The sequence below is a fragment of the Schistocerca americana genome, chromosome 4 (genome assembly GCF_021461395.2).
Source record: "Schistocerca americana isolate TAMUIC-IGC-003095 chromosome 4, iqSchAmer2.1, whole genome shotgun sequence".
Classification (NCBI taxonomy): Eukaryota; Metazoa; Arthropoda; class Insecta; order Orthoptera; family Acrididae; genus Schistocerca; species Schistocerca americana.
Window position 1 is genome coordinate 607,680,352 of NC_060122.1, and position 14,000 is coordinate 607,694,351.

Genomic DNA, 14,000 nt, shown 5'->3' on the forward strand with positions numbered 1-14,000 from the left:
AGTTATTTTACAGAACATTTTTGATATACATTATTGATGAATGTTTTTCCACAAAGAATCTTCAGGTTGCTTATTCTGAGCGGAGGCCCCTTATGTGCTTCATACTGCATTGGAAACTCTCTGCTGTACTTGCCATGATGCAAAGGCATCTGCTGTTGAACTCCAACCACTGCATGCTGCCCAAGGCATACTTCAAACAAATAATGAAACAACACAAACATACATTTGTGCTGAGACTTATTATACGTATAAAAAATACGTATTGCCAAGCTATATTGTTTAAAGTGCGTAATCTTTAACGTAACACTAATAAACTACACATTCACTCATTTAAAGACAATAAGGGTACAGAAAACTTCACACCTGTGGCTATTGAGGAAAAAATGCTGAATTTAAGTATGAAAAGTTCCGTACCCTCACACTTGGAGGTAGTATCATTAGAGGTCACTAAATCACAGGATGAGCAAAAGGTCAAGAATTGGACAGAATCATGATTTCAGTTTTTTATTTACTTATTTATTATTATTAGTTGCCATTGTTACATTTGACCTGCACTCTAGAAGGTATTTCAATCCATATTTCACAGCTATTTTTATTATAAAATCCATAATGCATTAAAAATGCTAAGAGAGGTCATAGTATAGTACCAAAAAAAGTCGCTAGATCACTGGTCGATGGAAAGATTGAGCAGAATGTGAGATTTCTGAAGCTGTGATTTAAACTGGTTGAGCACTTAATTGTGCTTAAGCACTTAATTGTGGCAAAAAATTCTGTTTGCAGATGACAGCACCATTGTAGTCACTGAGAAAACAAGTGAACTCCTTGCACAATTTCTTAGCATCAGTAACATGACGTGGAACATTAAGAAAACAAATGCCATGAATTTCAGTTTGAAAAGGGAAAATGATGCTATAGACAGCATAGCAGACACAATTTGTGGGACTGAATATTGATTCGTGTTTGAAGTGGTGTGAACTCTCAAAGATACTAGCAGACATAATGTCATCAGCATGTTATGCCCTTAGTCTTGTCATCAGTGTGCAGCAGTCTGCGTCTTTGTGTTACATACTGTTCACTCTGTTATTAACTATGGACTTCTTTTCTGGGGAACAAAATATGAGCAACAATGTCCAGACTGAAAAAAAGCATCACAAGGATCATAACCAAAAGTTATTGTTAAAAAAACCAAGGTTCTTGCAAGTATCTGTTTGAAACACTGGAAACTTTGACTGTGCTTCGTGAGTACATTTACCAATCAATAATTGCAGCTCAAACACGTCTGTTCATGATCATGGAACAAAACCTAGACTGAACGTACATTTAGCACTAAAGAGTGCATTTTTTACCAAGGAGTAATGCTATACAGTAAATTACCAAAGGATATTGAAGAGATTACTAAAATGAACTTACTTTAAAAACCTGTTAAAAAGTACCTGTTAAACAAGACTTTCTGTACAGTGAAGGAGTACTTAATAACACAAAGTAGCATTTTTTTTTTTCCCCACTGAAAACCTGACTCCCGAGGCTGCGCAAAGTATAATACTAACCCCTTAACCTCTTTCTGAGCCTAACATCTCACTCATTATAGATGGATGCTGACTCAGTTCTCCAGGCTAGCAAATATGAAGTTGTGATACACAAAGTGGAAACCAAACATTGTCATCGTGGTCCCCAATGTCAGCTGATAGTGTGTGTTGTGTTAACTTATGAAGCAAAAATGTGTATAGTGTATGCAGTGACCAGTAGTGAGAAATGAATGAACAGTATAGCACTAACTGACCTTTTACATTATTTACTGTGCTTTGCTTAAATTACTTCAGGCATCTGTTGGCTTGGTTGCTACTACACGGCCAGGGCCAACTACCCGTCCTCGTCAAACTGGACCTGTATGCATATGAATGCCTGTATGTATGAATTGTGTAATTGTTATCCTTAAATTGTAATACCAAGGCATGTCCTCATGAAAGTGATGTACAGGTAAATAAAACTGCTGTTTTTGTTTGTTGCTATCTGTTGTTTTGTAACACCTCTGCTCAATGTTCACTTTTATTTCAATATAAAAAATTATGAATGGAGTCACACAGTGTCACAGGTAGAACTCCTTTTTTACTTCTTTAAATAATTAAAAGCTTCAGTCAAGTTTATGGCAATCGGATGTGTGAAAAGGGTTTTTTACGTAAGTACACAGATAGCTATTAAACTGAACCATGCACGCTTCAGCCTATATGTGTATGGAACTATACATGGTGGAGAAAAATTGTCACAAAATTTTAACCCTGGATAGCTGATGCCAGTAGGAGCCAAAATTACTACTGTTGTGTTGGTTGAAAATGCACTATTTTTAAACTATAGAAACTTGGTGCCACGCGCTCCGATTAGCTGTACGTTGGTTGACGGGCAGCACTATGGTTGTCGGTTCACACACACAAACGTCCCTTGCCCCGTAACTGCCCCAACGTCATATGAACATGGGTCGTATAGGTCTTGCTGTTTGTCTCCACCTCAAGTCAGAGGCATTAGCACATAAGCTTCACTTCGGGGCATACACACACATCCCCTGCGATTTAGTGATAAAGGAAGCATGGTGGCACATTATTCGTTTGAAGAACGACGAGATGTGGTTTGTGTTTATGGACTACCTCCTCGACCTGCCGGGCCAAATTACCTTCACTTTTTGCAAGAAACTCTACCCGGCCTGCTGGAAGATGTTCCTCTGGACATACGGCTACGCATGTGGTCGCAGCATGATGGGGCACCCGCACATAACAGTCGTGCTGTGCGCAGATATTTAAATGAACTCTTCAGCAGCTGGGTAATTGGCAGAGTTGCTCGAAGGACGTGGCCCCTGCGATCACCAGACCTCACGCCACCAGAATTTTTCCTGTGGGGATGCTTCAAGGTTCTTGTTCACCAACCCAGACATGAACCACCTAGAAATGAAGAGGAATTAATGGATCGCATTCAACATGCTGCCAGTTACATCAGGGCAATGCCAGAAATCTTTGAAAGAGTTCAGCAAAACACCATTTGATGTTATGAAGCTTGTGTCATGTCAGAGGATTGACAGTTCGAGCAACTGCTTTAAGTAAACAATGTCCTAGCTACAGAAAAGGCCCTTTTCAGGGCCGACCCAACTATCCAGGGTTAAAATTTCGTGACACAATTTTTCTCCACCTTGTATTTAATGATCAGAACTGATGTTACTGAAATTAAACAGTTTGTTTTCTCACTTGTAAAAAGTTTTTGGCTCCTCATTAACTTCTCTCAATCAAACATCAATAACTCTGCTTAGCAACAGAAGTTAGTTTCTTTTAACTAACTCATGTCACAAGTATTTCAGATGTTTGTGTACTTCCCCTTAAATTGTTCAAAACTACTTGTGATATTCTACTTTGGTACACATTCACCTAAGAAATTAGTCTGCTACCAATGGCTACTCTACATTTATCAACCTGCAATCTTCAGACTGCTCAAAACTCAAAATTGTACACTTTGTTGCTTCACAAGGTTACTCCTCTTGAATATTCAGTCACAAATGTGACTCAGATACTTTCCATAATCACTTTTGTACTTGGTTTGCTTCAAAATTAAACTTTTGTCTGCACTTGTGGGCCACTGCTCAGCCATCGCCCTTGGTCTCTAGCCACTGACTGACTCACTCCAACAACTCCAAAGCACATGAAATGTGCCTGGTATTCCCCAGCCCTTGCTGTGTAACTTCCAGAACCTTGTGTAATGTCAGCGACATCATTACCACCAGATATGAGCTACTGATACTGGTCTTTAGGAAAGGCATTGATAATAGCACCATTATAGTAGAACTTGTCCTATGCAAACAAGAGTAACCAGCACCTCCACAAACCATGGACCTTCCTTGGGTAGGGTGGCTTGCATGCCACAGCAATATGGATGGCTGTATGAGAAGTGTGACCACAGCAGAGAGGTATCTACGGAGAGGCCATCTAACATATTGTTCCTGAAGAGGAACAGAAACCTTTCCAGTAGTTGTGAGGGCAACAGTCTGGGTGATTATCTGACCTGACACGGTAATGTTAGCCAATATGGCTTTTGTATTCATTCCTGAAATTTCTGGCAAACTGCAGAGGTTTGTAACTTCCTGTCATGGCTGTTTCAACTCGGGCTTGTGGCCATCTTCATGTGTATACATTTGCTTCTGTTTCTTCCATCAAATTAGAAAATCTTCAGCAAAAATGTAGGAACTGCAAGAATGAAATGCAAGTGGAAAAATGGGTGCCAAGAAATGAATAATTGTAACAGCTATAATGAGGGGGAACAATACATCACCATTTCATAACAGTATAGTAAGCTTTTCTTAAAATTTGTGATTTTGTTGTTTGTCATTGTTCTGCCTTTTATTGTATTTGCTTGAAGTGTTCTGTGTTTGTGTGAATGTATCCAACCCCTCATTTTTTTAAGATGAGGAATAAAACAACAAATAAATAAGGGATTAGTTGGATATTTTGTCATGATGTCACATTGTTTGCTTTCAGAAATGTTGGTGGCAACATTCGTGATGGTATCACAGGGTTTTCAGGGTGAGCATTAGCAAACTTAGTAAATGAAGACTAGGCAGTTCTAACAATTTCTGTTAGTTCTCTTTTGAATGTTGATGTTGCTTGGTTTAGTTATTTGCATGTTAGTGTTGGTTTGCAGCATAACATAGCAGCATTTGTTTGGTGTGAACAGAAATTAAAAAGCTTGCTGTCAGTAAGACTGATAAATTCTATAATACATGTGTACTAAAATTGTTAGATATCTATAACATAAATTAAGTGGCAGGCAATCACAATTAAGACATTCACTTGTAGCCATCAGCCACAGCCATTGTCAGTAAAAGAGAGAGACTCCGCTCCCGTAACTATCCCGGCCTCACCCTACAGCAACATACCCCTCCAGCCAACAGTTTCCACCCCCTGTGTTCTATCGTCTCCACTCCATTTTCATCATCTCCCACCCTGTTTCTTTGCAGCCTTCTACCAGTGCATCTGCCCATCTTTCCCTGTTCCTCTCCATTTTTGCTCCTTTTTTCCCCACCTCCCTGCCCCACAACCTCCTGATGCTGCATCTGTTAACAGTCTAGGCCCTGCACTTTTCAGCAGACAACAATCATCTCTGTCCCCATCCATACGCTTCTATCCCCTTCACCTCCAGATTGCTGCGTGCATCCCACATGATGCATTCCGGCTCGAGATGATGGAGTTGGTCATCATGTGTGCATGAGATGTGCTTGCTTGGTTGCTCACGCGTGTGCGTGTGTGTTTTGTACTGAGAAAGGCTGTGGCTAAAAGTTGTTTGTGAGTGTTTTGTAATTGTGACTGCCTGCAACTTGACACGTCTTCTTTACGGTAAGTAGCAATCTGTATTTTCCTACATTGTTGATATTCCTACCTGAAGTTTCCATTGTTTGATGTAACATATGTTATTTCTGTAGTAAGTGCAAAATCTAAAAGTTGCTTCCCTTAGTTTCATTGACTTGTAACATTTAAAGTAATAAGAAGTGTGCATAGAGGCTTAATCATTCTAATACAGCTGGATATCAGTTTCATTTCCAACAAGGTGATTTTTTGATGATGTAACTGCTTTTGGGTAATATATGTGGTGTCACCGCCAGACACCACACTTTAAATCGGCTGCGGTCCGTTAGTATACGTCGGACCCACGTGTTGCCACTATCAGTGATTGCAGATCGAGCGCCGCCACACGGCAGGTCTAGAGAGACTTCCTACCACTCGCCCCAGTTGTACAACCGACTTTGCTAGCGATGGTTCACTGACAAAATAAGCTCTCATTTGCCGAGACGATAGTTAGCATAGCCTTCAGCTACGTCATTTGCTACGACCTAGCAAGGCGCCATTATTCAGTTGCTATTGATATTGTAAAGAATGTACAGACAAGAGCTACGTTCAACATTAATGGATTAAAGTTAAGTATTCCACCAAGTACGACCTTTTTTCTGAAGTCTAAATACCTTGTCCTGTTCCAGACCTCACGCCAGCCTGCGTGATCTTAAACGCGTGGCTTTCGGCTTCCTCTACCATTAGTGGGTTGGCTCTCATGCCAATCCACAACAATAATATATGTGTTGCTTTTTACAAACAGACGTTTCATTAAACTGAGCATCTGTTGTAATTGTATGGATAAAAAAATCTGCTTTCCAAGCAGAGACGGAACACACACATAAAAGGAGGTTATAATTAGGCAAGTTATCGGAGCCAGTGGTTCCTTTTTCAGGCAGAATGGTTGCAGGGAAAGGAAGAGGGTGAAGGAAAGGGATTGGAGAGGTCTAGGAAAATTGGTAATTTTTTGGAAAACGTCACCAGAATCACGGGTTTGGGGAGCCTGACAAGACGGGACAAGAAGGAAAGAGTGGTGGTTGGGGACTGCATTGGATGAGATTTGGAAACCTGAGAGCTTAAAGGTGGAAGTCAGGGTGATACGCAAGACAGAGATTACTGCTAAAACATCATGTATGGGTTAATAAGAGTGAAAAGCTTAAGTGCATTCTTCATAACAGAGGTGGGAGGGGAATGATGAAAAGTAGAAAGGTAAGAAAATGAAAGATGTAGGAAACTAAAATGGAGTGTAGAAAGCAGTAGTTGCTTTGAAGAAATGCTGAGATGGTAGAAATTAATGTAAATTCAGACCAGTGGGTGACGAGAACCAAGGACATGTTGTAGTGCTAGTTCCCACCGAGGAGTTCTGAGAAACTTGTGTCTGTGGGAAGAATCCAGATGGTGCTTGTGGTGAAACAGGCATCAAGGTCACAACTGTCATGTTGTAGAGCGCGCTCTGCCACAGGATATTGTTTGTTGCCAGTGTTCACCCTCTGCCTGTGCCCATTCATCCTAACTGATAATTTGGTGGTAGTCATGCCGATGTAAAAGGCCGAACAGTGTTTACATAACAGCAAATATATGACATGCGTCATTTCATAAGTGGCTCTCCCTTTGATAGTACATGTTTTGCCAGTTACAGGGCTGGTATAGGTGGTGGTAGGAGGGTGCATAGGCCAAGTCTTCCAGCAGGTATGGTTACAGGAGTAGGAACAACAGGATAGGGAGATGGGTGCAGAAGGGGAAAGGGTCTGACAAGAATATTGTGGAGATTAGGAGGATGTTGAAAAACTATTCCAGGTGCGATGGGCAAAATCTCAGACAGAATTTATCTCATTTCAGAGCATGATTTTAGGAAGTCATGGCCTTGTCAAAGTAGCTGATTAATACAGGGCTATTACAAATGATTGAAGCGATTTCATAAATTGACTGTAGCTCCATTCATTGACATATGGTCACGACACACTACAGATATGTAGAAAAACTCATAAAGATTTGTTCGGCTGAAGCCGCACTTCAGGTTTCTGCCGCCAGAGCGCTCGAGAGCACAGTGAGACAAAATGGCGACAGGAGCCGAGAAAGCGTATGTCGTGCTTGAAATGGACTCACATTAGTCAGTCATAACAGTGCAACGACACTTCAGGACGAAGTTCAACAAATATCCACCAACTGCGAACTCCATTCAGCGATGGTATGCGCAGTTTAAAGCTTCTGGATGCCTCTGTAAGGGGAAATCAACGGGTCGGCCTGCATTGAGCGAAGAAACGGTTGAACGCGTGCGGGCAAGTTTCACGCGTAGCCCGCAGAAGTTGACGAATAAAGCAAGCAGGGAGCTAAACGTACCACAGCCAATGGTTTGGAAAATCTTACGGAAAAAGCTAAAGCAGAAGCCTTACCGTTTACAATTGCTACAAGCCCTGACACCCAATGACAAAGTCAAACGCTTTGAATTTTCGGCGCGGTTGCAACAGCTCATGGAAGGGGATACGTTCAGTGCGAAACTTGTTTTCAGTGATGAAGCAACATTTTTTCTTAATGGTGAAGTGAACAGACACAGTGTGCGAATCTGGGCGGTAGAGAATTCTCACGCATTCATGCAGAAAATTCGCAATTCACCAAAAGTTAACGTGTTTTGTGCAATCTCACAGTTTAAAGTTTACAGCCCCTTTTTCTTCTGCGAAAAAAACGTTACAGGACACGTGTATCTGGACATGCTGGAAAATTGGCTCATGCCACAACTGGAGACCGACAGCGCCGACTTCATCTTTCAACAGGATGGTGCTCCACCGCACTTCCATCATGATGTTCGGCATTTCTTAAACAGGAGATTGGAAAACCGATGGATTGGTCGTGGTGGAGATCATGATCAGCTATTCATGTCATGGCCTCCACGCTCTCCCGACTTAACCCCATGCGATTTCTTTCTGTGGGGTTATGTGAATGATTCAGTGTTTAAACCTCCTCTACCAAGAAACGTGCCAGAACTGCGAGCTCGCATCAACGATGCTTTCGAACTCATTGATGGGGACATGCTGCGCCGAGTGTGGGAGGAACTTGATTATCAGCTTGATGTCTGCCGAATCACTAAAGGGGCACATATCGAACATTTGTGAATGCCTAAAAAAACTTTTTGAGTTTTTGTATGTGTGTGCAAAGCATTGTGAAAATATCTCAAATAATAAAGTTATTGTAGAGCTGTGAAATCGCTTCAATCATTTGTAATAACCCTGTACATTCCAGACCAGCATAATACTGAGTGACTAGTGGCATGCTCCAAAGTTGTTATTTGGAGAGATCAGCAGTACCAGGACTGGATGTGAGGGTCTGGGAAATCTGATTTTGACTAAGCTTGTGGGAGAATTACTTCCAGTGAAGGCTAAGGTGAGAATGGTGATGTATTCCTGTATAGAGTTTGCATCTGAGCAAATACGTTTGCCCCACGAACCCTCCTACCACCACCTATACCGGCCCTTCAAATGGCAAAACATATTCTATCAAAGGGAGAGCCACCTGTGAAATGACATGTCATGTTCCAGCTGTTATGTAAACTCTGATCAGCCTTTTATATTGGCATGACTACCACCAAATTATCAGTAAGTGTGAATGAGCATGGCCAGAGATTGTATACTGGCAATACACAATATCCTGTTGCAGAGCATGCCCTACATGACAATCATGACCTTGGTGAATGTTTCACTACATGCGCCATCTGGATTCTTCCCACAGACACCAGTTTCTCAGAATTCCACAGGTGGGAACTACCACTACAACATGTCCTTTGTTTTCGTCACCCACCTGGCCTTAACTTACATTAACTACTTCAGGTTCGGCATTTCTTCCCAGCAACTACTCCTTTCTTCACTCTGTTTCAGTTTTCTACATCTTTCATTTTCTTAGCTGTCTATTTTTCGCTGATGCCCTTCCATCTCTGTCACATAGAATGCACTCAGCTTTTCACTCCTATTAACTCGTACATGATGTTTTAGCAGTAATCTCTGTCTAGCATATTACCCTGTCTGCCACCTTTAAGCTCCTAGGTTTTCAAATCTTGTCCAGTACAGTTCCCAACAATCAGTCCTTCCTTCTCATCCTGTCCAGTGTCTCCCCTGACTCATGGTTCTGGGTGACTTTTCCGAAATCTGCCCTTTTTCCTAGACCTGTCCAGTCCTTTTCCTTATCCTCTCTTCCTTCCCCTTCAACCCTTCTGCCTGATAAAGGAACCACAGGCTCTGAAAGGTTGCCTAATTATAACCTTTTATGTATGTGTTCTGCCACTGTTTGGTGAGAACATTTTTTTATCCATCCAATTACATTATATTGCCAAAAATAGATTGTTTTCTTTGTTATATGGGCATCTATTGTAACATTCATGCAAGGTATGATGGCATGCTGAAAAGTAATGCCTTCAAAATTTATTTATTTATTTTTCTTAACATAACTTTGTTGGTGTGTGAGAAGTGGTGTGCTGTAATAGTTTCAAATCCGAAGAGTTCGTCCAGATATGAAACATCCTCTCCTTCAGCATGACAGTGCCAGATCACACACAAGTGCTGTGACATTTGTAACAATCCAAAGTCTTGGGTTCATTGTCAGCAGTTATCCTCAATGCAGTCCCAACATGGTCCCATACAATTTTCATTTGTTTCCAACACTTGAATAACTCCTCCAAGGACTTCACAGTGATGAAGCAGTACAACCGGACGTGAGGTTGTGGCCATGTCAACAGTCAAAGTTCCTGCAATGACGATATCAACAAACTTCTCTCTCGTGTGGCGAAACGTGTTCTTTGCCAGGGTGACTGTATTGAGAAGTGAATATGTAGACATGAAGAGTAAAAATGTAGAATATTAAAAATGTTTGTTTTATTTAAAAAGCTTTAAGTGTTTTAACATAAAAATTCAGAGCCATTACTTTTTAGCCTGCCCTAAAGTTTGTCACTTTCTATTTTTACATTTTTGGGAGCTCTTTGTGTTTAGCACCTGGTTACACAAAACTTTTCTTAGCCACCACCTTTCAATAAAGCCAAATGTGAAAAGTTCTCAGGCTGGCAACAAAGATTGTTTCTTATTAGGTAAGAAATACACTTGTTGTTTGATGTAATGCTGTCTTTGATCTTGGCACTTTGTCCTACATTTATCCAATGAGAAGATTCCAGAGTACAGCTGTGAAAGATTTGAAAAATTTAAATCTATGGCCACCATGACCTCTTTATTTGATTCCAACAGTTTGCTACCCACAAATTTATTTGTATATGGAAATATGGAGGTGGAAATTAGACAGCACCAGATCTGACAAATAGGAGAGATGCTTCAACTATTTAATCTTAAATACCTCAATTTTTTTCCACCAATACTTTATTTTTTCCTTTGCCAAAACACTTCTGTGAGCACGAGCATTTTCATTGTGAATGTCTCTCTCTCTCTCTCTCTCTCTCTCTCTCTCTCTCTCTCTCTCTCTCTCTCTCTCTGAAACAGCTTCTCCCTGCAGGAACCCCTTGAGTGCGACATCTAACAGTGAGTACAGCATGAGGCTGTGGAGTGTCGTTGACCTGCTTAGTAGACAAATAACCCACAGCAGTGCTACAATACCAGTGGTGTTGAGACAAAGCAGAGCAGTGGCAATGATAAACAAAGCCAACATCGTGTTATATTGACACCAACAGTTGCCAAAGTTGAGATTTCATCAGAAAGGAACCCAAGGAGTTCCCCAGAGTGAGAAAGAAGCCACAGATGAAATATTAGCATTTCTACAACATAAGTCCATGGAATGTGTGGTGTCATATGCACAACTGTGTGGACAACGTACATGAGTACAATAATGACGATACGTGCTTAACAGTTGAAAGTGATGTTGAAACAGATGTGAAGCCATGTAGTTCATCATCCTTGTTGGACAGCAAACCACAATCCCATTTCAGTGAAATGTAATAAAGGGTAATTATTGTCGAGTACACTTGTCACGAAAACTGATGTTTGCACATTTCAAGGATGCTCCATACATTTCACAGGATCTATTACATTATGCACATCAGATCGTGTGCGACATTGATTACAATGATTTCATGGGAAGCAGTGGTTGATTGCATAATTTGAAACAGTGTTACGCAATTGTAAGAAGTAAGATAACGGAATTTTAAACAGTGTCAACTTGATGATGTGCAGCAAACTGCAGAGTTGGCCCAAAAATTTGTAGATACGATATTCATAAACTAACTCATACCATCACTCAGTAAGGAATTTGTTTTCAACTCCGACCAATCCTGATTTGAAGAGAAAATGCATAGGAAAACCGACTGTTAATCGGGATCGTAGGCCGGAAAGTTATTTATTGTGCTGTGAGTAGTTGGAGGTGCTCTGCCCCCAATGATTCTTTCTCATGTACGTGATCTAGCAAGAGCAGTAGGGAATGTTTACATTGCAGCAAGCAATAGTGGGAAAACGGGTGCAAGAGAACGACTACTATAGTATGAGCACTGCTTTTGACCAGTATCTGGTCAAAATAACATGCTGTTGCTCGACTCTTGGACTGCCTGTAAAAATCATACTTCTTTAAAAATCTTAAAAATCATACTCCTAAAACTATCCCTCCTGAAAAGTGTGTTACGTTGCAGTTCACATCACGTGGAACCACTGGACAAATTCAGTCTCTGAATGTTTGTTTTTTCCATGCGTATAAAACACATCATCACACTATTTGCAGCTACACCTTAAAGAATGACCAGTTTCATGATAAGCTTAATGACATTGATTGATTGATGTCATCACAGTCTATCAGTTCCCATTACCCCAGCATGATTGTATAGGCATTCTTTAAGAGTGGATACGTAGCTGAAAGTCTTGCAAGCTTTGTAACTCAAAAGTTCATCATCGATCTTGATGGTGCGTGTGTTTGTGATTACTGTGGCATACCATTTTTCATTTGGTGTTCATGGTGCAAGTGAATGGTTTGTTTTAAATGTTGACGATGTCCATTTTGTGAAGTGTAATGCATACATTCAATAGAAGGTGATCTCTGCTCTTCCTGGACCCTCATCATCTGTCACCATCCTGATGCACATGAGGAGTCATTAGCAGCTAATGTTTTTTCTATCATTGTTAACCCAACACTATCCTTACGAAAGACTGAACTTGTGACCACACACTCAAGAGGTTCCTTGTAAGTCATTTCTCAATGACGTCCTTTCTTCTTGCAGTGCTAGTCTAGCACATCCAGAAGATATTCTGTGAAGTGTGGAAAGCAGAAGAGAAGTGCTGCTGCAACTGTAGTTATGAAGGCGGGTTGGCACAACCAACAAGAGCTTCATTCACAAAAGGTGTGGGTCCAGGTTCATGCCCTATTCTAGCACACTGTTTTGTCAGGAAGTCTCACAATGATACAGGTTCTGCTGAAGAGTAAAAGACTCCAAATAAATTTGTTCTCTTGTTTGTATGTGGTTAGTCTTACACAAATGCAACTCCTTCTTAGAGAAAACTGTCTCACAGTTGCTTTCAGTGGAAACATATCATAATCTTTCTTCGGATAAGCCTGTAACGTTTGCAATTTCATATGCCTTCAATTGCAGATTTCCAACTAATAAATAGTTCACTTTCTTAATGTTTTCATTTATGGCTGTAGTTTTGAGAGTCCTTCATGTGGAATATCTTTGACAGAAGTACAAACAAAGTTAAATTCAGTAAACTATTTCTTAACAGTTAAAACCTTCACCAGTCTTTGATGAATTGTCTTTGATGCTATGGTTGTACACAACAGATAGTTTTATGACAGCATGACATTCCAGTTTGTCCATTTGAATAAAATGCTTGCACAATGGAGTGGCTTGTGTGCCTGAATGAAACAGAGAGCCGTGCACTAGATGCAACAACTTTGAAGGTATATCTGTGGAGAAGCCAAACTAATGTATGGATCCTGAAGAGGGGCAGCAGATTTTTCAGGAGCTGTGGGGAGCAATGGTTAGCAAGATAGACTGGTGTTGTGTTGTAACATTATTTTGATACTATCAACAGATGAAAAGAAGGGGCAACTATAGCCATTACATTTTCTGAGAAGATACAGCTCTACTGTATGTTGTAATTCCAGAGGTACAGTAGTCACCCATTCGGATGTCCAGGCTGGGACTACTGAGGATGAAGATATGATAAATCGATATTCTACAGGTTGGAGCATGAAATGCGAGAGCTCTTAATTGAGATGATGGGTTAGAGAATTTAAAAAGAGAAGTAACTGGATTGAAGTTAGATATATTTGGAATTAGTGAAGAGTTATGGTAGGAATAACAAGAGTTCCTCAGATGAGTGCATGGTTTTCAACACATGATCACATAAGAGCAATGAAGGAATAAATCTAGTAATGAACAAGAAGTGCCAACTTCTGTATAGCTGTGACCAATTCCTTTCCTTAGTCTTATCCATTTTAGCCCCACATGAATAATATAGGTGTTAACAATACATTAATTTCTAACATCTTTCCTGCTCCTTGTTGTGTGTGTGTGTGTGTGTGTGTGTGTGTGTGTGTGTGTGTAAAGAGACATGACAATCTCAGATATCATTTTGAAGGTGAACACAGATTAGTAACAGCTGTATGTAATATGCAGATTTTGTTACCTCTTAGACAGTTTTGTTAACACTTGGAGACCAAGCCTGAGCATAG

At 40.5% G+C, this 14,000-nt stretch overlaps 1 protein-coding gene across 3 annotated transcripts in view; it reads left to right on the forward strand.

Annotated features, from left to right (window-relative positions):
- Nucleotides 1-14,000, forward strand: part of LOC124612400 (transmembrane and coiled-coil domains protein 2) — a 188,219-nt gene that overhangs the window by 88,213 nt on the left and 86,006 nt on the right. For 2 of the 3 annotated variants that reach the window (XM_047140582.1, XM_047140581.1), the window contains exon 7: nt 4,512-4,556. The exons of the other annotated variant lie outside the window; for it this stretch is intronic. In XM_047140582.1, coding sequence (XP_046996538.1) covers nt 4,512-4,556 — 45 coding nt within the window. The remainder of the gene's footprint in view (nt 1-4,511; nt 4,557-14,000) is intronic. 3 annotated transcript variants of the gene reach the window in all.